This window comes from Chiloscyllium plagiosum, chromosome 4 (genome assembly GCF_004010195.1).
Source record: "Chiloscyllium plagiosum isolate BGI_BamShark_2017 chromosome 4, ASM401019v2, whole genome shotgun sequence".
Classification (NCBI taxonomy): domain Eukaryota; kingdom Metazoa; phylum Chordata; class Chondrichthyes; order Orectolobiformes; family Hemiscylliidae; genus Chiloscyllium; species Chiloscyllium plagiosum.
Genome location: NC_057713.1, coordinates 53,983,648 through 54,009,775, shown reverse-complemented (window position 1 = coordinate 54,009,775; position 26,128 = coordinate 53,983,648). Strand labels below are relative to the sequence as shown.

At 41.0% G+C, this 26,128-nt stretch overlaps 1 protein-coding gene across 4 annotated transcripts in view; it reads left to right on the top strand.

Annotated features, from left to right (window-relative positions):
• greb1l (GREB1 like retinoic acid receptor coactivator) overlaps nt 1-26,128 on the top strand; it is a 348,765-nt gene that overhangs the window by 240,174 nt on the left and 82,463 nt on the right. For all 4 annotated transcript variants that reach the window (XM_043688240.1, XM_043688239.1, XM_043688237.1 and 1 more), the window contains 6 exons: nt 2,225-2,383; nt 6,904-7,020; nt 8,915-9,052; nt 13,809-13,994; nt 15,710-16,036; nt 23,651-23,779. In XM_043688240.1, the coding sequence (XP_043544175.1) occupies nt 2,225-2,383; nt 6,904-7,020; nt 8,915-9,052; nt 13,809-13,994; nt 15,710-16,036; nt 23,651-23,779 (1,056 nt within the window). The remainder of the gene's footprint in view (nt 1-2,224; nt 2,384-6,903; nt 7,021-8,914; nt 9,053-13,808; nt 13,995-15,709; nt 16,037-23,650; nt 23,780-26,128) is intronic.

The following is a 26,128-nucleotide window of genomic DNA, read 5'->3' as shown; positions in this document are numbered from 1 at the left end:
GATGGGGGGGGGGTGAGAATTGTTTGATTGAGAGTTGCCAGCATGTGGAATACAGATGAAAGAATGGAAGCTCATTTCATAAATAATTTCATTATATTAATTCTATAGGCATTAAGGATGAGGAACTTACAGAGTTACAGACAAAAACAGAGATGTTGTACCAAGAATGTCAGCATTTTCAAAGAGCCTAAGACCATAAGACATAGGAGCAGAAATTAGGCCATTTGGCCCATCGAGTCTGGTCGACCATTCAATCATGGCTGATAATTTCTCAACCCCATTCTCCCACCTTCTCCCTGTAACCTTTGATTCCGTTAACAGTCAAGAATCTAAGTTAACTATACTGAATGATCTGGCTTCCACAGCCTTCCACTACTCTCTGGCTGAAGAAGTTTGTCCTCATCTCCATTCTAAAGGGTCTTCCCTTTACTCTAAGGCTGTGCCATCCGGTCCTAGTGTCTCCTGCTAATGGAAGCATCTTCCCAACATCCACTCTATCCAAGCCTTTCAGTATTATGTAAGTTTCAATTAAATCTCCCTCCACCCCAACCTTCTAAACTCCATCAGGTATAGATCCTGAGTCCTCAAACATTCCTCATATGTTAAGCCTTTCATTCCTGGGATCATTCTCTTGAAACCCCTCTGGATTCATTCCAGGGCCAGTACATCATTCTTGAGAGATGGGGCCCAAAATTGCTCAACAAGCATAATGTGCTGAATGCCCTCTTTTTAAGGTGTAAGTTGCTAGAATTCTAAATATCTTAGGATTTAACCATGTACTTGGTGGTGAATAGTTTCCTTGAACCATTTCAATAGATGGAGACATCCACTGTGCTGTTTGGAAGGGAGATCTAGGATTTTGACCTAGTGACAGTGAAGGAATGGCAATATTGTTCCAAGACAGGATTGGGTGTGACTTGGAGGGGAACTTAAAGAAGGTGTTGTTCCTATAAATCTATTACACTTGTACTTAGAGGTAATAGGGGTTGAGAGGTTGGAATGTGATGTAGAAGAGCTTTGGTGTGTTACTGCAATGTATCTTATAGATGGTTCACATTGCTGTCACTCTGTGTTGGTGGTGAAGGGAGTGAATGTTGAAGGTAGTGGTTGAACTGCCAATCAAATATAATGCTGTGTTCTGTATATTGTCAAGCTTTTTCAGTGTTGTTCAAACTGCACTCATCTCGTCCACTCAAGTGGCAAGTATTTTATCACTGTCCTGATTTTGCTATGTAGATGATGTACAGATTTCAGGGAGTATCTCAGGAGGTAACTTACTCATCTCAGAGATAGTGAGAACTGTAGGTGCTGGAGGGTCAGAGTGGATAAAGAGTTTTGCTGGAAAAAACACAGCCGGTAAGGCAACATCAGAGGAGAAGGGGAGTTGACGTTTCAGATCGGAACCTTCCATTGGGATCGTTCCCATGCACATACCCATCCCAGGGACAAACTCCACCCCCACTCCCAACTTCTGCTCAACACTAAGCCCCAGCCCCAGCCCCCCCAGACCTCCCCCTCACTGATGATGAACAGTCAGTCCTCAGCAAACGACTCACTTTCACTGAGAGAGTCCTGATGAAAGGTTCTGGCCTGAAATGTTGACTCCCCTTCTCCTCTGATGTTGCCTGATCTGTTGTGCTTTTTCCAGCTCAACTATTTATCCATTCAAGTGACTCACCTCAGAATTCCTAGCCAATGCATTTACCTAGTATTCAATGATGGTAAATTCCATTGAATGTCAAAGGTTAGATTCTCTCCTGTTTTGGAGATGGTCATTGCCTGACAGTTGTCTGGCACAAATGTTACTTAGGGAATATTAACTTAAAGAATTTTAGCAAACTGGGAATTTACTTTTCATTTCACAGAAATAAAATTTAATTATGAGTGAGATTTGTGTAACATTTTCATATCCTTCATCATACTGAGGTTCCAAAAATACTTTCCTTATTAGGTGCCACTCACCAAAGCTGGTACATAAATTATTTTAGCAGGCATGTCCAGAAAAAAACACAAAATTAAATATTGATGATAGTAAAACAGAACAAAGGAAAAACCCCAGTTTAACATCAGGTCAGCATATCGATGATATTCAAAAAAACTTGGTTGAATGGTGTGGTAATTTAAATATTTATTAATATTAATTATAGATTAATTTGGTACAACCTTCTTTAAAATATTTAATATCAACTTTTCTTTCATAAGTCCTGATTTATGTCTTATGTAGCTGCCTGTACAAATGGCCAGTCACTTGGATCTGTGCGAATTAATGGTAATACCAATAGTAACAGCAATGGTGGAAAATCCAATCTGTTCAGTGCTTCTTCACCTCGGCTTCAAACCCTTTCAACTTCTTCAAGTCCTGGCTTGACCTCAGGAGATAACAGTAAGAGCATTTTCTAATCCTTTTGCTTTTGTTTTTATAATAATAGATCAAAGACTTTGTGCTTGAGCTAAACCATTAAATCAATAATAACTTTTTTTTGCAAAGTAAGCTTCATATGCATTGTGGATGTATGTGATCATATCCAAACCACTAGTGATACAGTCATTCAGCTTCAATTACATCCTTCACTGTCATATAGTTAAGTGTGCTCTCAAATCAGGGATACAATCTGACACTTTCAATATTTCAAAGGAAATTTATAATTGTAAGATGGAATATTTTCAATGTGAAGTAATTCATTACAGGGAGGTGATGACCTAGTGGCTATTGTCACTAGACTAATAATCCAGAGATCCAGTTAATGTTCTAAGGGCCCAGGTTCAAATCTCTATGTTGGAGATAGTGGAATTCAAATCCAGTGAGAACAAACAAGAAATCTGGAATTAAAAGTCTAATAAAACCCTTGTCATAAAAGCCCACTAATGTCCTTTGAGAATGGAAATCAGCCAACCCTACCTGGTTAGGCCTGCATGTGACTCCAAATCACATGTCAGTGGTTAACTCTGCTCTGATCTGTCTTAGCAAGTCAAACAGTTGTATCAAGCACAAGAAAGGAAATAAGGAAGGAAACCAGAATGACCATTTGACATTAGCCTTAGGCACTAAAGCTGACAAGAGCAAACACAACCCGGTCAAAGATGCAAAGTCCTCTTTACTAACATGTGGGGGCTACTGCCAAAATGGAAGAGCTAAGTCATGGACAAGTCAAGCCACAATCTGACATGATTACACATAGACATACACACACAATCATGTCTTACAAGTAGTATTCCAGACAGCACTGTCACCATCCCTGGGTATGTCCAGTCACAACTATTGGTAGTGGTAGGAGTGACCACTGCACAGTGTCTGAACAAAATACTGTTACATTGAGCATGTCGCAGAGACCATTCCCTTCACAACTCCCTCGTTAGATCCACGTCCCTCCACCAGCCTACACACCATTCCCGGCACCTTCCCCACCAACCGCAGGAAGTGCAAACCTACGCCCACTCCTCCCCCTCACCTCCGTCCAAGGCCCCAAAGGATCCTTCCACATCCGACAGAAATTTACCTGTACCTCCACCAGTGTCATCTATGTGTTCGTTGCACCCAATGTGGTCTCCTCTACATTGGGGAGACAGGATGCCAACTTGCAGATCGCTTCAGAGAACACCTCTGGGACACCCACACAAACCAACCCCACTGCCCTGTGGCTGAACACTTCATCTCCCCCTCCCACTCTGCCAAGGTCATGCAGGTCGCCTGGATGAAGGATGCCTGGAGGAAGGATGCCTCATATTCCGCCTTGGGACCCTGCAGCCACAACCAATGTGGATTTCATCGGTGTCCTCAGTTCTCCTCCCCTACAAATTATCCCAGTCCCAAGCCTCCAACTCGGCACCGCCCTCCTGACCTTTCCTATCTATCCACTCCAGCCTCCTCTCCAACCTACCATCTTCTCCCCCCGCCTCATCTACCTATCGCATTCTCAGCTACCTTCCCTCCCCAATCCCATTCCTCTTCCATTTATCTCTTAGCACCCCCATCCCACAAGCTTATGCCAGAAACGTCAAATCTCCTGCTCCTCAGATGCTATCTGACTTGCTGTGCTTTTCCAACACCACACTCTGAACTTTGATCTCCAGCATGTGCAGTCCTCACTTCCTTCACATTGAGCATGCACTCCATCATGTTGCATGGAATTATCAGTGTGCGAAATAGGATAGACTTGACCAGATCTAGCAACTCATGATTGGGCATGTATGAAGCACTATGGGCCAAAAGCAGCAGCAGAGTTCTACTCCAATGCAATCTGCAACTTCATGGCCCAGTATATTTCCCACTCAAGCATTACCATCAAGCAAGGGATCAACCCTGGTTCAGTGGAGAGTGCAGGAGGTCATGCCAGGATCAACACCAAGCATACATAAAAATGAGGTGTCAACCTCATGAAGCTGCAAAGCAAGACTAGATGCATGCTAAACAGCATAAGCAGCAAGTGATAGACAGGGCTAAGTGATTCCACAACTAATGGATTAGATCTAAACTTTGCAGTCCTGCCTATCTAGTCGTAAATCGTGGTGGACAATTAATGAAGTTGTTGGAGGAGGATTGATGGGAGCTTAGCACATCAGATAAGACTGAAGCAATTACAACAAACTTCAACCAGAAGTGTCAAGTGTTTTATCCATCTTGGCCTTCTGCAGAGGTCCCCAGCTTCAAAGATGGCAGTCTTGTACTAGTTTTATTCACTCCACACGATATCACGAAATGCCTGGAAAATAGGATACTACAATGACTGTCTGCTCTGACAACATTCCAGCATCAGTACAGAAGACATGTGCTCCAGAAGTTGCACGCTGCTAACCAAGCTAACACTGACATCTACCTGACAATGTGGAAGATTCCCAAGATATGTCCTGTACACAAAAAGCAGGACAAATCCAACCCAGCCAGTTACAACTTCTCAATTAGCATTAAATTGATGCAAGTACTATAATTATGATATCAAATAGCACTTGCTTAGAAATAACCTTCTCCCTGACCCTCAGTTTACATCCTGCTACTGTCACACAGCACCTGACCTCATCAGGACCTTAGTACAAACATAGACAGAAGAGCTGAATTCCAGTGGTGAGGTGAGAATGACTGGTCTTGACATTAAGGGTGGATTTGACCAAGTGTGGCATCAAGCATTCCTAACCAAAGTGGAGGCAATGGGATCCAGGAAGAAAGCCCTTACTGTTTGGAGTCAAATCTAATACAAAGGGAATAGGTTGTGGTTGTTGGAGGTCAGTTATCACAGCTCTAGGACATCTCTGCAGGAGTTCCTCCAAGAAACCTTGGCCCCTTCATCTTCAGTCGCTTGAACAATTACCTTCCCTCCATTATGGGGTCAGAAGTGCGGATGTTTACAAATGATTGCACAACGTTCAGCACCATTTGTGATACTGAAGCAGTAAATGTCTAAATACAACAAGACCTGGACAGTATCCATGCTTAGACTGACAAATGGTAAATAGCATTTACGGCACACAAGTGCCAGGCAATGACCATCTGCAACAAGAGAGAAACTTGCCGCTACCCCTTGACTTTCAGGGGCATAGGCATTACTGAATGCCCCACTATCAACATCCTGAGAGTTATCACTGACCAGAACCTGAACAGGTCTAACCACAAAAACTAAAAGAGCAGGTCAGAGGCTAGAAATCCTGCACCGAGTAACTCACCTCCTGATTCCCAAAAGCCTGTCCCCTATCTAGGGAGAAGTCGTGAGTGTGATGGAATACTCCTCACTTGCCTAGATGGGTTTAGCTCCAACAACACTCAAGAAGCTTGATAACGTCCAGGGCAAAGCAGCCCCCTTGATTAGCACCACATCCATAAACCTTCACTCCCTCCACTACCAACACTAGTAGCAGCAGTGTGTACCATCTACAAGATGCACTACAGAAATTTACCAAGGTTCCTGAGACTGCATCTTCCAAACCAATGACCACTATGGTTTAGAAGGGCCAGGGCAGCCCATTACTTCCATAAAGAAATAGGACAGTTTATGAATCCCTAGCAAGAGTGTGTGGTTCTTCCCCCTGTAGTACAAAATTATGATCATGTCAAGTATATGACACGATAACTAGCCGTTTGTTCCAGCCATCCATATTGGTAATTATCCTCTGTTTGAACTTCCTCCCATGTTCTCTCATTTATTTATCTTTATAAGTTGTCTATTTCCTTCTTATTTTACTTACTTCAGCCACCCTCTGTGGTGACATTCTTAACATTCTTTTGGTAAAGAAACTTCTACATTTATGGAAATTTTTGGTGACTACCTTATATTGATGGCCTCCACTTATATTGATGTCCACAAGAGTAAACAGTCCCTCTGCATGCAATAATTGAAACCTTTTGTCATCTTGAAGATCTTTATTAAGTCACCCTTCAGGCTCTTTTTTTTAAAGAATCTTAGCCTGTTGATCATTTCCTGATATGTAGAGACAATCATTTTTCATACTATTCTCATAAATTTTCTCTGCATCTTCTCCAATGCCTTGGTACCCTTTTTGTAACATGACAACCAGAACTGCATGCAGAACACTAGGTGCAATCTAACCAACGGCAAATAGAGTTTTCTCACCTTTTCAGTTTTATCCCTCCAGAAATAACCCCTTTGGTTTGCTTTTCAAATGGCCTTGCTGGTCCCTGTTAAGAGCCTACAAATTAACTGCACTATGTCAAACGCTGATTCATAACATCAATACCAACAGGGACACAGATATGTTTGCCTTATGCATTTATTCCCCATTCTTCCTCCCTGTGAATTTGCTTAGGTTTTCTGAACAGTCGGACGAGCAGTATTGATTCATTTTATCACCGTTTTCAACTTCATCACAGTACGTCTAAAAGTAATATGTGTACTGTAAGTTAAATATTTGTTTATTCCTTAAAAAGATAAAAGTCCTTTCTTCCATTATTTACAGTCATTATGACAAGCTCTGGGCCACCTAAGAAACGTCATCGTGGCTGGTCACCTGGGTCCCCCATATCTGCACCTGCAGTAGCCCCTGTTCCAGCTGTGCAGCCAGTGACAAGATCTGGTAAGATATGCATGAAAACCCATCAGCTTAACTAATGACCTCTTCCATTGCTGCTTCTTGCATAACCAAGTAGATAAGAACATAAGCCACAGGAGCAAAAGTAGACCATTCAGCCCATTGACTCTGCTCCATCATTCAATGAGATCATTGCTGGTCTGATAATCCTCAACTCCACTTTCTTGCCTCTTCCGGATTACCCTTGTTCTGGTTAAAGATCTGTCTATCTCAGCTTTGAATATATTTAACAATCCAACCTCATCAGCCCTCTTTAGTAAAAAATTGCACAGATTCACTGCCCTCTGAGAAGAAATTCTTCCACGTCTCCTCTTTAATGTGTGACCCCTTATTCTAAAGTTATGCCCAATGGCCCTAGACTCATCCATGAAGAAACCAACCTTTCCACATCTACTCTGTCCCTAAGAATCTTGTATTTTTCAATAAGCTTGCTCATTCTTTTATATTCCAATCACTACAGATCCAACCTACTCAACCTTTCCTCATAAGCCAGTCTGTCCATACTGTATCAACCTCCAAGGCCAGTATATCTTTCCTCAGAAAAGGGATCCAAATATGTTCACGGTATTCCATCTATAGACTGACTAGTCTTTGTATGGTTTTGGCAAAACACCCTACTTTTATCTGCCATTCCTTCTGAAATAAAGGCCAACATTTCATTTGCTTTTCCTATTACTCTCTAAACTTGAATGCTGACTTTTTTTTGTGGTATGTGGATGAAGATTCCCAAATCTCTCTGTTCTTCAGCTTTCTGCAGACTTTCTCCATTTTAATAATACTCAGCTCTTCTATTCTTCCTGTCAATGTGCATAGCTTCACATTTCCCACATTATATTGCACCTGCTAAGTTTTTGCCCAGTTGCTTAACCTGTCTGTATTTCTCTGCGGACTCTTCATGCCATCCTCACCACTTGCATTCCCATCTATTTGTGTCATTCACAAATTTGGCAATAGTATATTTAATTTCCTCATCTGAGTCATTAATATATGTTGTAAATAATTATGGCCCCAGCAATGATCTCTGCGATTCTCCACTAGTTGCAAGTTGCCATCTTGAAAATGCCCCTTCCCCCATAATTAGTGTATCCTTTAAACCTATATGTCCCTTGTGACATCATCTGAAAGCACACCATCAGGTTCATCAGATACACTGATGATACTCACCTCACTGCCACTTCTCTCAATCCTTCCACTGTCTTTGATTTGTTACAGTGCTCGATGAATAGAAATGTCCACTTGTCCAATGTTCCAACTTCCACTCTAAATAGCTTATCTAAAATTCTGTTGCCCATAACCTAACATCCTTCCAGTCTTGTTCACCCAGCATACCTTACTCTCTGACCCAGCCTGACTGAGGTTATGAGTTTAAAGACATGATGGATCAATTGTAATTTTAACACTGTGAAATGTGGGCAACCAGACAACACTAAGATGTAGTTCCATTTTAACTATTGAACTTGCCATAGAGCCAGCCTTTTTCACTATTTCAAGATGTCTTGGAGCAGATTTACCCTGCCTGGTTTACACTGTCAGCTGCCACGCTGGTCCAATCACTGATACCTCAGAAGGACACATGACATTTTTCACTTTACTCCCCGAAAAGCACTACGCTTTAATGATGTGTATGTTTCTAATTGTGCAACACAGTGGCAAATTGAGACAAGCATTGACCTCTGAGAAGTCTTGGTTGTAGACAATATGTGTGACCTAGAGCCTATTAGTATACTTTGATAGTACCACATGCTATCATGGCTTGTAAACATTTTCAATTGGGTATCATGTTCCAGAAAACATTTTACTTTGGTCATATATTCTTTTTAACATGAGCTTTTTCAGCAACATTAAAACTGCTTTATTTCATTACTGTTTATCTGCATAGATGCTTTGCTCCCCGTTCCTGTTCCTCAGTCAATCGTAGCCGGAGTTTTGCAGCCGCAAGCAATCCCTGCAGGGGAAACTGTTATCATCCCTGAAAATTTATTAAGCAGCTCTGGAGTGAGACCTGTTATTCTGATAGGTATGTAACTTTCATGCAATTCTTGATCTAACATTTACAAAATCATTGCTTAATTATTCCTCACTAGAAATTTCATGTCAAGGGGTTTGTGTTTTAAAATATTTTAATTAAATTAAAATAAGATGGGCTGCATTGTATTTTAATGAAGGGGATACTTATTAAGTTTATACAAGCATCATGAAGCATTACCTGCTGATCATATTTCTGATTGTGATATACAAGATTCTGAAGGAATTGTATAGAAGCAGAGAGATTATTTATGTTGGTCAAGGAATCTAAACATGAAGCAAAGTCTTGGGGTAAGGTTTTGATCATTTAGGACTGAGATGAGAAACTATTTTGTTCAAACAGTTTTAAATCTGAGAAGTTTTCTACCCATAAGTTTGGGGATACTACAGCATTGAATCCTTTAAGGCTGAGCCAGCTTTTGATCTTGAGGGAAATAGGAACAGGCGGGAAATTGGAATTGATGGTCGGCCATTATCCAGTCAAATGCTGGAGCAGTCTCATTTGGTTATATGGTTTATTCATGCTACTATTTCTTTTTCTCAGGGTCCTATAATCCATTGTACCACTCAATATAAAAACTGTACAACTATTAGTATCATGTTCCCTGTACAACGACCTTGCTGAATGAAGGTTATTGATTTTTTTTGATTTAATGAAAACAAACACATCACTTATGCCACAGTAATTCAAAATTTATCTCTGCTATCTGAAAAAAAATTGCAAAGATGTGCAGTTTAGGTGGATTAGTTATGCCAAATTGCCCATAGTATCCAAGGATGTGCAGACTAGGTGGATTAGCCATGGGATATCAGGGTTACAGGGATAGGGTTGGGGGCTCAATCTGGATATTCTTTGGAGGATTGGTGTGGACTCGATGGGCCGAATGGCCTGCTTCCACACTGTAGAGATTCTTTGATTTCTCTGTGTTTGATTTCAGGACAAGTATATTCCACCGTGTAATCTGGTTCTTTGGGTATTAGACTTTAATGTATTAGCAAGTTTTGAGAAAATTGGTAGCTCAGGTTAAGGTTCTGGATTTGATTTGCGCGCTGAACTGGAAGGTTTGTTTTCAGATGTTTCATCACCATATTAGGTAACATCAGTGAGCCTCCAGATGAAGCGCTGGTGGCATGGCCCGCTTTCTATTTGTGTTTAGGTTTCCTTGGGTTGGTGATGTCCTTTCCTGTGGTGATGCATTTCCTGTTCTTTTTCTCAGGGGGTGGTAAATGGGATCCAAGTAAATGTGTTTGTTGATAGATTTCAGGTTGGAATGCCATGCTTCTTAGAATTCTCGTGCGTGTCTCTGTTTGGCGTGTCCTAGGGTGGATTTGTTGTCCCAGTCGAAGTGGTGTCCTTCCTCATCTGTATGTAAGGATACTAGTGAGAGTGGGTCATGTCTTATTGTGGCTAGTTGATGTTCACGTATCCTGGTAGCTAGTTTTCTACCTGTTTGTCACAATTCTTGTAAGGTATTTTGTAATGACATTAGTTTTGTTTGTTGTCTGTAGAAGGTCTTTCAAGTTCATTAGCTGCTGTTTTAGTATGTTGGTCGGTTTGTGGGCTATCATGATGCCAAGGGTTTGAGTAGTCTGGCAGTCATTTCCGTGATGTCTTTGATGTAGGGGAGAGTGGCTAAGGTTTCTGGACATGTTTTGTCTGCTTGTTGGAGTTTGTTGCTGAGAAATTGGTGGACTGTGTTCATTGGGTACCCGTTCTTTTTGAATACGCTGTATAGGTGATTTACCTTTCCTCTGCGTAGTTCCTCTGTGCTTCATTGTGTGGTGGCTATCATCCCAACACTCATTTACAAAGCCTCATTATAGCATTATTTCAACAAGCCATCACACACTGCAGCACAGAGGAACTACACAGAGGAGAGAAAAATCACCTATACAGTTTATTCAAAAAGAACGGGTACTCAATGAACACAGTCCGCTAATTTCTCAGCAACAAACCCCAGCAAACATCCAGAAACCCTAACCACTCTCCCCTATATCAAAGACATCTCAGAAATGACTGCCAGGCTACTCAGACCTCTTGGCATCATGGTAGCCCACAAATCTACCAACATACTAAAACAGCAGCTAATGAACTTGGAAGACCCGATACAGACAACAAACAAACTAATGTTATTTACAAAATACCTTGCAAGAACTGTAACAAACACTACATTGGACAAACAGGCAGAAACCTTGCCACCAGGATTCATGAACATCAACTAGCCACAAAAAGACATAACTCACATTCACTAATATCCTTACATACAGATGAGGAAGGACACCATTTCGACTGGGACAACACATCCATCCTAGGACAAGCCAAACAGAGACACACACGAGAATTCCTAGGAGCATGGCATTCCAACCAGAACTCTATCAACAAACACATTGACTTAGACCCCATTTACCACCCTCTGAGAAAAGAACAGGAAAGGACATCACAGGAAATGACATCACCAACCCAAGGAAACCTAAACACATAAATAGAAAGTGGGCCATGCCACCAGTGCTTCATCTGGAGGCTCATTGATGATGTTACCTAGTATGGTGATGAATTGTCTGAAAACACAAACCTTCCAGCTCAGCGAGCAAACCGTCCTCCAGAACTTTAATGTATATTTTAAGATATTATTTTCTACCTTCTTCTTCAAAGGATAGTAGGATTTACATGTTTGGCCAAGGAAAGTACATGATTTTAGCCTGCTTGTGTGACATATGATCTATTTGTTATAAGAATGGATACAGGATCAAGTTATAATGTGTGAAGAGTCATTTCACATATTTCTTTGTCTACTATGGTTTAACAACTTATAAATAACCAAATTTGTGAACTTAAAGTTGACCTTGTCTCATGATGATGAAAGTAAGTCTTCTGGAGGATTGGAATTGCTCAAGTGAAAAATGGTGTTTAGTTTTTATAACATGGAATCTCATTGTAATACCTCCCATGCCCTGTTCAGCATTTGTATATCTGGATTTTGTTTGGTTGTTGCTAATTGTAAGTGATAGCTATGCGTCAAAGTGAAGTTACTGATCACAACCAGGGACAGCAACCTTGACTTACCTTATTTCCATTCTAACTTAGCCACTGTGCTGACTGAAATTAAATATAATTCCCTTGGAATAGGGATTAATGCAGGGGCTGTCTGATCGCCACACCTCAGTAGCACTTAGCCCATTTACCTCATGAATGTGGCTATTCTTCTATTGATTTAATGATAGAAAAGTTCTTCTGGAGTTTAATGTATAAGATTCAAAACATTTTAACTTGATATAATCTATGTGTTTTTGTGATATAATTTCTAGTTTTAAGAATTGGAAACTAGAAATATTTGATTGAGAAACTGGTGTACAACCCCGAAGTAGTTACAATTAATACAGACTTGGAGAGATGTATTGTAAGGAAAAGCTATATTACATTGTTGGGACGATGGTAAAAGATATCCACACCAAAGATTCTGAAGACTACTGTTCTGCAGATACCAGTTTATTTCAAAAGAGCTCGGATAATTTTTTGAACTTGAAATGTAAACGAGAAAGGTTTCAATTATTAGATTACTTACAGTGTAGAAACACGCCCTTCGGCCCAACAAGTCCACACCAATCCTCCAATGAGCAACCCACCCAGACCCATTCCCCTACATTTACCCCCTCACCTAACACTAGGGCAATTTAACATGGCCAATTCACCTAACCTGCACATTTTTGGAACGTGGGAGGAAACTGGAGCACCCGGAGAAACCCACGCAGACTCAGGGAGAATGTGCAAACACCACACAGACAGTTGCCTGAGACGGGAATTGAACCCAGGTCTCAGGCGCTGTGAGGCAGCAGAGCTAACCACTGTGCCACCGTGCCGCCCAAAATTATTCAAGTAGATTTTCCAGATCAAAGAAGCCAAATGTAATTGGTGCGCTCTGGTTTCTTGATGGAAACAGTAAGTTCAGTGAAAGGGCTGATATCTTCTGTTCTGAAGGTGAAATATAATTAACTTATGTTTCTGTTAGAAACCTTGAGTATGCCACATTGTTATGGAGATAGGCTATACATGGAGGTTTCTTTTGTGTTTGGATTTACGTGCATGTTTTCTGACAAACACAGGCAGAAGGAGGTAAAGCTGCCACAAGCAATATTTGAAGACAGCTAGAACAAAGAAATTAGAGACCATCAGGAACCAGGGGTGTTCCTGATCTTGAATTATTAAGTGGAAATTGTAAGTGGAGCCCATTTAAGAATGAAAAGTACAGTTTTAAAAGGAATTAAAATGATAAAATCTGACTGATAATGCTCAAGAAAAACCTTGGCAGACCCCTCTTGAAATCTAAATACTGAGCTGTGAAACTGGGAAAAATCAAGTGACTTGATGAGAGCTGTGGCACACTTTTTGGTTTGGCCCCAGGAGGAGAACTGAAAGCCCTTCAAGATCTTGGAAATTATATGGGAATTTTTATGGTAGAATGGAAAACAATGGGGATAGTCTATTGAGATTTTTGATGTAACATCTCAGCATTTATAAAATGTATTTAACACTAAATTAATAGTACTTGTTTTGTTTAGTATTTTACTTAAACATGAAGCTTTGTAATAGAGTTCTTTCAGTTAACAACTGAAAGTTTTGAGTTTCATTTTAAAAGTTAAGTGATCGCCCTTGAACCAGAGCAAATATATTTGTGATCTACCCAAATCTAGACAATTGGATTTGATATTGGGTGTTAAGGAAACAATAACATATTTCTGGTGTTTTGCAGGTTATGGCACTTTACCATATTTTTATGGCAATGTTGGTGATATTGTAGTGAGTCCTCTACTTGTGAATTGTTACAAGTTTCCACAACTGACTTCAGTTGAACTGGAACAGCTAGGAATCTCCAACAGCCAGACCCTAACTGTGGAAAACATGATCCTGTTGACAATACAATATCTGATTCATCTGGGTAAGATTTCAGTTTTCTTTTAAAGAGATATAAGGTTATACTCATTCTTTTTCTTTTTCTTTTACTTTCCAGTGAGGTTGGAAAATATTTATTGCTGAAAACAATGGTTCTGAAGTGTGATTGATTATTATCGAGAAATGACCTGGTGCTTTCCACTCTTGATCCTACTGCACTTTGCAGGGTCAGTGAGAGAGGATTTGACTGAAATTGCAGTGGGAGACTGAAAGAAGCATTCAATAGCTTTACTGTCTTTGCACATGTGATAGATGTGACATTCTAATTTAAGAAGGAATGAACTCTTTTCCTATATTGGAGTGCTCTCACCTTATCGCCCTCACCTTAACCTCCTTCCACCTATCGCATTTCCAACGCCCCTCCCCCAAGTCCCTCCTCCCTATCTTTTATCTTAGCCTGCTTGGCACACTTTCCTCATTCCTGAAGAAAGGCTCATGCCCGAAACGTCGATTCTCCTGCTCCTTGGATGCTGCCTGACCTGCTGTGCTTTTCCAGCAACACATTTTCAGCTCTGATCTCCAGCATCTGCAGTCCTCACTTTCTCCTATATTGGAGTGCTGCCTTGACTTTTACAGTCAAATTCTAGATTGGGGCTTGGACTCAAATTCTCTTTGGTTAGAAACATGTGTGCTGCTGACTGAATCAAAGCACACTGTATTTTCCCAATTTATCTAAGACAACTCCCCACTTTATATCTACATAGTATACTTTCTTTAGATTTAATGAAGTAGTTTGAGGCTTCACTAAATCACTTTAAAACTCAAAGTAACACTCACTCATGTTACAATCATTCTATCTAGCAGTCCTTTTTCCAAAAGTTTATTAATTTTAACCATTTTTATTGCACAAGGCTACATCCAAAATAGTTTGTTCCCTCATTGGTTCCTCGAGATATTAGTCAAGAAGACTATCTTGCATACACTCATGAACTTGTCCATCATAGTAATATTGCAAATTTTGTTTTTGCAGTTTATCTGGAGAGCAAAGTATTTCTAATTGCTTGATGTATGATTGCCCGAAACTGCATCTACTCTTAAGAAGTTTATAACTCACCACTGCTGCTATCGTTCATTTGTAAACTTCACCCAAACGGATTCTACTTCTTGATTTTTTTGAGCAGAGATCCTTTCTCTCTACTGTCTTCATCCTGTACTTTATTATTGGAGCTATCCCTTTTCTTTATTCTATTCTATTTTGTTCCTACTATGTTACCTATCTCGTCTGTTATGACCCCTGCTGATGATATTATTGGACAGTTCAGATCCCAATATGAAATCTGGCTTGATAGCTTCCAGTTATTACCTAGGGACACTCTTGCATGCTAGTCTAAAAAAAAATCATAGTTCCAGAAATATTGTCAAGTTAATCATTAAAACCCCTCTTATGCATAGATCATAACCTGCATGCCACTAGTTCAAAATCCAAACTGTAAAATAAATATTAAAATATATGTAAATCATGCACTTCACATTTCTAAATGCTAAGTATCCTGGAAGATGACATTGATGAGATATTTGAAGCAGAGGAAGGTGCACACTATGGGTTCAGCAAGGCAATGGAACATTTTAACATCTTGTCTCCTTTGTAGATACCATAAGGCAAAACACATCAGAAGTTAAGGCATTGGCCCGAAATGCAGTTATCTGGCTACATTTGATTATTTGAAACTTTAATAATGGGAGTATGTTTGCTTATTTCAGGTCCAGACCAGATGCCTCTAAGGGAAGAGTTTGAACAGATTATGTTAAAAGCAATACAGGACTCAAGCCTTAAAGATAGATCCTTACAAATGGGAAGCCCTTCTTCCACCGTGTCTCCAGGACAATTACCCTGGCTCGCTCGACTTGCTGCCAGTGTTTCACGAGATTTGGTGCAAGTCGTTTTTACTCAAAACTCCCTGGCAGAAGGCATTTCAGAGACCTTAAGAACTTTTGGTGATGTCCATCTACACCAGAAAGTACCTAACTATGTGGTAGTCATTTGTACATCAAAGCTGAGAGGAATTGAATTCTGTGTGGTGGTTTTAGGTATGTAGAATTTTACATTTATTATGTATTCACTAATAATTAAACACAAACTGCAGCTAATGGTAGTAACAACAGTTAATAGTTTTCTTAATAAAATACTTGGCCTGAAATTACACTTTGTGATTAAAATGTTAAGTTTTGAAAATATTTTTAGTTTATATGAAAGATATTTAATTTATTATCTAGCCAGCCATTTATCAAAAGTGTCAATTATCTGATTTATAAAACTTGGTTATATATTATCAAAAACAACTGCCATCGTACACTGTTTAAGATCTCTAGCTGCTGCCTATACATCTGACACAGGGCTTGTTTGTCCAATATCATTCCTCAGATAGTGAGTTCAGTATGAGGCTGATGAAAGAGTGAGGTTAGCTTTTCTCTTGGCTCGTGTGCAGATTATTCAACAGATCCCACATACAGGAGGTGTGTCTTTACACATAAAGCAGTGCATTGATTTCCTGGCTCAGTCAACTGTTCTCATATGTGAAAGCGAAGACTGCAGATGCTGGAGATCAGAGTCGAGAGTGGGGTGCTGGAAGAGCAAAGCAGGTCAGGCAGCATCCGAGGAGCAGGAGAATCGACGTTTCGGGCAAGGACCCTTCATCAGGAGTGAGACTGTAAGCCGAGGTAGTGGAGAGATAAATGGGAGGGAGGTGGGGCTGGGGTGAAGGTAGCTGAGAGTGTGATAGGTAGACAGATGTGGGAGTAATGGTGATAGGTTGAAAAGGAGGGTGGAGCGGATAGGTGGGAAGGATGATGGACAGGTAGGACACTTCGTGAGGGCGGTATCAAGTTGAAAGGTTGGAACTGGAAGAAGTTGGGGGTAGGGGAAATGAGGAAACTGGTGAAATCCATATTTATGCCATGTAGTTGGAGGGTCCCAAGGCAGAAGATGAGGTGTTATTCCTCCAGGCATCAGGTGGTGAGAGTGTAGTGATGGAGGAGGCCCAGGATTTTAACTGGGATAAGGTGGGTTGCTCCCGATGTGGTCTCCTTCACATTGGGGAGACAGGATGCCTACTTGCAGAGCTCTTCAGAGAACATCTCCAGGACACCCTCACCAACCAACTCCACTGCCCTGTGGCCAAACACTTCAACTCCCCCTCCCTCTCTGCCAAGAACATGTAAGTCCTGGGCCTCCTCCATTGCCACACCCTCACCACCCGATGCCTGGAGGAAGACTGCCTTATCTTCTGCCTTGGGACCCTCCAATTACATGGCATCAATGTGGATTTCACCAGTTTCCTCATTTCCCCTCCCCCAACCTTATCCCAGTTCCAACCTTCCAACTCAGCACTGTCCTACCTGTCCATCTTCCTTCCCACCTATCTGCTGCACCCTCCTCTCTGTCCTATCACCATTATCGCCACCTCTGGCCTACCTATCACACTCTCAGTTACATTGCCCCCAGCCCCACCTCCATCCCTTTTATCTTTCCTCCACCTCGACTCTCAAGCCTCATGCTTGATGAAGGGCCCTTATCTAAAATGTCGATTCTCCTGCTCCTCGGATGCTGCCTGACCTGCTATGCTTTTCCAGCACCACACTCTTGACAAATATCCTTCTATGTCTGGACTTCCTTCTGAAAGGGACAACATAAGAAAACAAGATAGGAGTGAGAATATACCATGCAACTCAAGGTGCAATCCTGCATCATCGTTCAATATGATCATGGCTGGTCTTGGCCTTAAACTCAAGCTTCCTGCCAGCTCCCCATAATTCCTTGATTCCCTGAGATGTAGGTCTAAGTCTTGTAGCTATACTCCAGGCTATCAGGCTCTAGGCCTCTTGTAAAGGCAGTGAGATTTGATGATCCTTGTGGGCAATGTGTGGGCTACCTATTTATATCTATCTTGGATTTTGAGCTTCTTCCAAGACACATGCAGGCTTTCTAGTCTTTGGAGGGTCTCAATAAACCCCTAAACAGCTCCTTGAGATACCTCTTTACTTGTATACCTCATGAGAAAAACCAATAGGAACATATTCTTGTGTTTTATCAGTTATGTCAAGCTCGGTTTCTGTCTCCATTTTCTCCTGCTGTGCCTGGGAATTGAGTCTACCCCAAATATAGTAAAGAATAAAATCTATCATGATAGATTTTGCAGAATGAATTAAGATCCAAACCACACCACTCAACCAGTGAAACTTCTAATTAGACTCAAAGTCCACAGACATTAGGATATCATGTTTGCCCACCTCTTAAATAGCTAGTGTTGTGTGGTGTGTCCTAGTTTTGTTGTTAAGGAACTCAGTTGTTTATATGGGTCTGTCACCTCTGTTGCAGTCTTTTTTTATCTGAGACTCATTTTGGTTACAAATTTGTGTCCTGAGTAATATCTATCCCTAAAGCCAGAGCCACTAATCAGGCCAATTGGTTGTGCATTTAATTGTTGCTTGTGTTGGCTTGCTCTATGCAAATTAGTTTCTATGATAACTCTTATTTCAAGAATATCTATGCTTTGGAAGCAATTCTTTGGCTTTTAAGCACTTTGTGGCATCCCCCCAAGCATCATGGAACACAAGTTCTTTCCTTTATATTTGTGCTATTTATTTAGATTATCTGTAGATAATACAGCTATTGCCTTCTCTTTTCACGGGCCTATTTATTCTTTATTATTCCCTTGCCTATTTTGTTTTACAGTCAGTTTCCTCTCTGGGTAAAGTTGTCATGAGCTATAACACACGAACTTTAAATACATTTCTGGGAGTAAGGGTGGATGAGATGGTCTTTGCAGGACTTGCATCACCTTCTGATTGATATTTACATTTATTATAGTCCTTTTTCTCCTGCCACCTGGATGCTGCGGTGGGATTTAGATTCTAGTCTTTGATCTCAGCTACCTCCATCTGATTTTCCTCCATCTGATTTTTGGAAAGTCCTATACAAAAGGCAATTAGACATTCTCAATCAAATTCCAAATCAGATTATTATCAAATCCTTACAGTGTGGAAGCAGCTCATTTGGCCCATAAAGTCCACAGATGGAAATGTGTTGCTGGAGAAGCGCAGCAGGTCAGGCAGCATCTAGGGAACAGGAGATTCCTTAAGCTTACCCCTTCTTATACATCTCAGAGGAACAAATTTTTGCACCACTCGCAACAACCTCCTGCATTCCTGAAGAAGGGCTAATGCCCGAAACGTCGATTCTCCTGTTCCCTAGATGCTGCCTGACCTGCTGCGCTTCTCCAGCAACACATTTCCATCTCTGATCTCCAGCATCTGCAGACCTCACTTTCTCCATAAAGTCCACACCATTTTTCCAAAGGACATCCCACCCAAGACCAACCATCTACCCTATCCCTGTACCTTGCATTTCCCATGGCTAATCCATCTAACCTGCACATCTTTGGACTGTGGGAGGAAACCCATGCAGACACAGGGAAAATTTGCAAACTCCACACAGACAATTGCCCGAGGGTGCAATCGAATCCTTGTTCCTGGCACTGGAGGCAGCAGTGCCAGCCACTGAGCCACCATGCTGCCCCAATGTTGATCAAGGACCTGTTTAGACATGTTGTGACATACATCTGGAGTTGGTGGGACTTGAACCCACACCTTCAAGCCCAAAGGTAGACATCACAACGGCCCTAAAGACTTGTTTCTCATTTGGTACTAATTACATGATTCTACTCCAAGAGGCTTATGAAACGAATTGTGCAGAAGGGGTTGTTGTTTTGATGTTGAAGCTGCTGAAACATATTGTTGGGGGTGATACCTGGTTATTCCATTCTCTGGCAGCATCCCTCACCATCGTGAGCACAATGCTTTTCAAAACAAAAGAAAAATAAATGCAGATCCTTGCTTTGCACATGACTGAGCACAACAGGCTGTAAATATGCATGTCACCTTTAAGTTAATACCATTCCCTAGGCAGCTCCTATTGAGGCATTGGGTGTGCTTAACTGGAAAAGGTACTGGAGAATGGGCTAAATAGAGAATTGTACCTAATCCTAATTCCATTGGGTCAGATTTACCATGGTTTGCTTCAAGTGTAATGCTCCCTCCCCTGGGCTCCTAGAGTAATGCATCTTCTGTGCAGTTCTCCATTCACAGCTCCCAGTGTGGTAACTTCCTGTGAAGTGGTACTCTTCAATATTTGCCCTCTATAACATTTAGTATAATGTTCTCAGTTTGTAGTGGTTGGTGCAAGGCTCCCCCTGTAGGACGTTTAGTAGTTCTTCTTCTGTGAGGCACTCAGTCCATTACTTTCACTATAGAGGCCCAGGACCAGTGCTTATCTCTATGGCTGCAGTGTTTTTACTATGCTTCTGCAGGAAAAATACTCACTATAATTTTCCATTTGTTATTTTGAATGACTGAGAAAGAACTTCAGCTTGAATGACCTTAATGGTGCTCATTAGAGCGGCAAAACTATGACCAGCCTTACAGGGATTAGTTAGTTCAGTTGCTGTCATAGAGTCATAGAGTAATACAGCATAGAAACAGTCCCTTCAACCCAAACGGGTCCATGTTGACCATGGTGTCCACTCAGCTAGTTCCAACTACCCGCATTTGGTCCACATCCCTCTAAACCCTTCCCATCCTTGTACCTGTCCAAATTATTTTAAAATGTTGCTATTGTACCTGCATCAACCACTTTCTCTGGCAGCCCATTCCATATCTGCACCACTCTTTGCGTGAAGAAGTTAATTGACACTCACACTATATTTGGGCAGCCAAATTGCAGTGCAGCATAATGCTAATAGTGAGAATTAAATTCCTGTACCATCTGAGGACACTATGAAGACCCTGCCTTTTCAACATTGCCCCTAGCATAGTGATTCTTAGGTTAAACTCAGTACCAATTGTCTCCCTCCGGAGCTATAGCAACATTGACTATGGAGAAAGTGCCTGTGATTTTTTTCTTATATAACTGGCTTCTTGTCAGTGCTTCCTGCAGATAGTAGAATTTTGTAAATCAATGCTTATATTGTCTAATAGAACATAGAACAATACAGCACAGAACAGGCCCTTCGGCCCACGATGTTGTGCCGAACATTTGTCCTAGCTTAAGCACCCATCCATGTACCTATCCAATTGCCGCTTAAAGGTCACCAAAGATTCTGACTCTACCACTCCCACAGGCAGCGCATTCCATGCCCCCACCACTCTCTGGGTAAAAAACCCACCCCTGACATCTCCCCTATACCTTCCACCCTTCACCTTAAATTTCTGTCCCCTTGTAACACTCTGTTGTACCCGGGGAAAAAGTTTCTGACTGTCTACTCTATCTATTCCTCTGATCATCTTATAAACCTCTATCAAGTCACCCCTCATCCTTCGCCGTTCCAATGAGAAAAGGCCTAGCACTCTCAACCTATCCTCGTACAACCTGTTCTCCATTCCAGGCAACATCCTGGTAAATCTTCTCTGCACCCTCTCCAAAGCTTCCACATCTTTCCTAAAGTGAGGCGACCAGAACTGCACACAGTACTCCAAATGTGGCCTAACCAAAGTCCTGTACAGTTGCAACATCACTTCACGACTCTTGAATTCAATCCCTCTGCTAATGACCGCTAATACACCATAGGCCTTCTTACAAGCTCTAATGCGCAGTACTATGACTTCATTCTTTAATCATTAAGGGTAACAGTTTGCACTCCTGAGAACTTTCAGGGATGGTATTTGGAAGCGCAAATAATCATGTTGGTTGGCACTGAGGTGATGCCCATTCCTCCTCCAATCTCCAGACATTTTCAGGGCAAAAGGTTGAATGGTTCACCTTCTGCTATCAATTAAGGCATTTAAGTGGTGCCCACCTATCTGGTTGGGCAAGGTTTAAGTTTGGGGGATTGGCGGGAGGGGGGCCTCAATCTGCACTAACTTGTGGAAGGACAGGATCTAGAATAAAGCAGTGGCCATGAGATCCTCCCTTCTGGCACTTGTCCCCTCTCCTCATATGAGAAACCTCATCTCCCTGCATCCGCAAACAACCCGTTTGTTCCTTGATGTTGATCCTTCATCTGGAGGGCTGATGTCCAAGCAGGAGCTGCAGCCTCGGCTATGGCACTGTTGAGTTCGGTGACACCGGTGGCAGCTTCAGGTTGGTGGGACTTCCTATTCCAAAAGAACGCATGCCAAGAGCTAATAAGCTGTCTGATCGGTTTAAGATATGTTGGGCTATCTGAACAAGTTGTTTGTAGGTTTTTCTCCATCAAATCTTTTTTGCTTAATCTCAGCCGGTGCAGAACATACTATCTGTTGTCAGTTTCTGGTGCCATTGTTCTGCCAGTAAGCATATTTGGTTAGGGTTATGGCTTTATGACTGTTGCTGGAGCAGGGAATGACACTGATTGGAGGGTTACCATGTGCACCATAAATGTGGTTCTGTGGTAACATGAGAGACATGTAAAATTATCCTTAGGTTTCCATCATTACGTGCTGGATTGCAAGTAGCACACAAATAAAACACAGAGAATTCTACCATTAACAAGATCTTTCTAAAAATCAAATAGTTCAAATGTACAATAAGTAAACTGAAATATCCTCCTCCTGAATTTCTTTTGGAGGTTCTGCAGAACTCTTGAAGGAATTCTGATGGGTGACCAAAGGAGCGTACAAGAAATTAGCAAGGACATACTTGCAGGAGACTTTTATGCTCCAATTGCAGGATGGCACTAGAACGGTACAGGTTCAGGCTTGTTGGAGCCCATCTGCTCCAGGCAGGCAGTATTGTCCTCTCTGTGCATTTCTTGTCTTTTTTTATTTTTGTTCTTCCTTTCTTCTTCATTTTGAGGCTGGAGTGGTGTCAGAGGGGCAGTGGCTACAGCATAAGTGGTGTGGATTGGGACACCGTGTAGCATTGGTGCTGCCAGGAGTGAGGCTTTTAGCAACAGCAGTGCCCAGAGCAGGGACCTCCGGTGATGGCGGTGCCCGGACTGAGAACTCCTGGCAGTGGTAAGCCCAGAGCCTGGACTCTTGGCAGTGTCAGTGAGGTAGCAGCAGCAGCAGAGCTGAATTCTCCTGGATTATCAGTTACTGTTCCCAATGCAGGACTGCTTGAGGACCGGAACGTTTAGCAGAGACCTCGCAGAAGCCCTGAAGCTCTGGTTGAGAACCCAATTTAACAGAAGATACAGTCTTCATTTAATTAATTCCTTTCAACATCATTGTAACTCAAAATGGTGCCAGATGTGGCGACAAAATACCTTTCACTGTATCTTCAAGATATATGTGACTATAAATCCTTCATTCCTTCAGTTTCTGTGATTTTCTACAACCCTTACAAGGCAAATTGCATGAGACTACTCCCGTGAATGCACAATTTCATTGTAAATTTCTGCTGTTCTTAATTTATCTGCTTCAAAATGTTGTCCTCAGCATGTTCTCCAAAGCACTATTCTGCCTTACAACTATCATTGTCACACTGATAATTATTTTTGACAGAAGTTCAAACAATTTTTCTTACAACTTGTTCAATTTCTGTCTTATTAAGTCTTCCAGTTGAAAGTCTGAGCCAGTAGTGAATTTACTCATAATTTTAAAAACAGTGTGTTACTGATTTGAACAGTAAAGAATTGTGTGCAGTGTTATAGTCATAGAGTCATAGAGATGTACAGCACGGTTATAGCAATAAATAAATCACTTCAAAGGCGTGTTTGTTTTCATCAGGTCATTATCAATCCAGAATGCTGGCAGAAAGCATGCTTACTACAAATGAATTCCTTAAGGAAATCAGTTATGAACTGATTACTGGAAAAGTCAGTATTTTGGCATCATATTTCAAAACCTCTCCCCATGGTAAGTGTTTCAGTCATATATATGTTACTTAGATTTCTTTATAGTTTCAGGATGTACAAAGATTTCAGTAAATTCCTCCAGACTAAGGAAGTTTTATCAAATGCCCAAGTCTTCAGTCATTTTGTTTGGTTTTGAGTTTATGGGATAATTAATGAGGAAGAATTGAGACCAGTTTTGACAATGCCATCTCACACAAGCTCTGAGCCCCTCACTTACATTTGTAAAGGGTCTGATACTTAGTTTGCCTGTGAACATTTTTTCTTAATTGTCTGACAACATTTTATGTTTTTCAGGTGTTATAGTGATGCAGAATGTTAGCACCCAAAATTGAGACTGCATTTGTTTTAAGCTATGTGTCAGTACAAAGAGATCGCAGTTATGAGCCATTGAATTCTGTTGTAGTACTTAAATCCAACATCTCTGGATTACTAATCCAATGCTATACTCGTGACATTTCATTCTCATACATGTTCTTTATATACCATTGTCCAGTAGTTAGACTTATCAGGAATTTCATGCCAGTTATGTGACTGCAAAAACTGCTCTCACTCAGCATTTGGTGTTTCATGGCCCTTTCTATTATTTCATAATGTTATTGTTGATGGTTTCAATTGTTTTGATTTCAGTCATTTAAAAAATCCATGAAAAAGAAAATTTAGGGTGGTGTAAAGCAGGCTGCAGATTTGCCTTCAGCTGTCTGGTACTTCGGTGTTGACCTGTTTCAGAGTCAACTTTACTAAAATGTTATCTCCTCTGTAGTGGCCACTATGCCCTAAGCAATGGTTGCCATTGAAAGGAATTTTTAAAAAAATCTAAAGAATGCTGTGGAATACTCCTCCTCTGGAAAGCATTACTTGATGGGTTTGATCTTGTTTTTTCTTTCTCCCTTGCCTACACCACTAGAATTTAACAAATGATTTAGGCTGCCAGAATTCCTTTCACTAGTCAGGCAAGCTGCTTAACCAACACTGATAAACTTGCTGAGCAAATTTTGATGAGATCGCAGGCTTCCTGTATTGGGCTCTTTAAATTTCATAGGATATCAGTGTCACTGGCAGGACGAATGTTTATTATCAATCCCTAGTTGTCCTTGAGCAGGTGGTGGTGAGCTGCCTTCTTGAACCATTGTAGTCCATGTACGGTATAGATCCACAGTTAAAAATGTTAAAACTATGTTGCTGCACCTAAGGTTGTGTATTGCAGACTACATTCAATTGAGGCAAGCACTCTCATCCACACAAATACATTTTCAAAGGTTTTGAATGTTTTGAATTCATGAGAGACTTCTTGACTGGTTTGACAGTTAGACCATAAGATATCAGCGCTGAATTAGCCCTTTTGTCTCATTGGATTATTCTGCCTTTCAATGAGATTGCGGCTAATTCTGACAATCCTTAATTCCGCTTTTTCCTCATACACTTTGATTCCCCTACATCTTAGAAATCTGTCATCCCAGCCTAGAATAAATTAAAATGACCTAGTTTTGATAGCCTTTTTCTATAAACAATTACACAGATTTATTATCTCTGACAGACAAAAATCCTCATCATCGCTGTCTTAAATTAGTGATCCCTTATTCCTAAGATTATGCCCTCCAGTCCTAGACTCTCACACAAGACAAACAACCTCTCCACATCTGCCCTTTCAAGTCGTGTGATAATCTTATTTCCATAAGGTCTTCTCTCATTCTCCTAAACTCCAAGGAGTGCGATTCTGCTCAAACTCTCCCTTTCTGAAGAGGAGTCACATCAGACTTGAAATATTAACCCTGTTTATCTCTCCAGAGATACTGCTAGACCTGCTGACTTTCTCCAGCATTGTCTGTGTTCATTTTAGCTTTTAAGCATCAAAGGTATTTTCCTTTTTTTAAGGAAGTTGAGCTGTTGCTTAGCAATAGGTGTCCTTTGGCATCGGGTGACAGAGACAGAAACGGTTTGCCTTTAGAAAGAGAGATCCATTCAGAAGGTCAGGGAATGTGCCAGTTTCTTTTTAGATCGAAGCAGGTCATTCAGCAAAGGAGAACCAAGAACCTGATGAGAAATGGAAGAAAAGAATATGAATGCAATGTAGAAAAAATATGTATAAAAGCAAACTTTAAATATGTATATTGAAAGGATAGTTTTGGCTAAAACAAATGTGAGACCATTACAGGCAGATGGAGGAGAATTTATAAAAGGGAGTAGAGAAATGGCAGAGACGCTACATGATTAATTTGTATCTGCTTTCACAGAGGAAAATGCAAGAAATTTCCTAGAAATAGGGATCCAAGTTGCTGGGAAAATGAGGAGTTGAAGGAAATTAGTACTAGTAAGAAGATTACACTGGAGAAGTAATAAATTGAAAATTTAA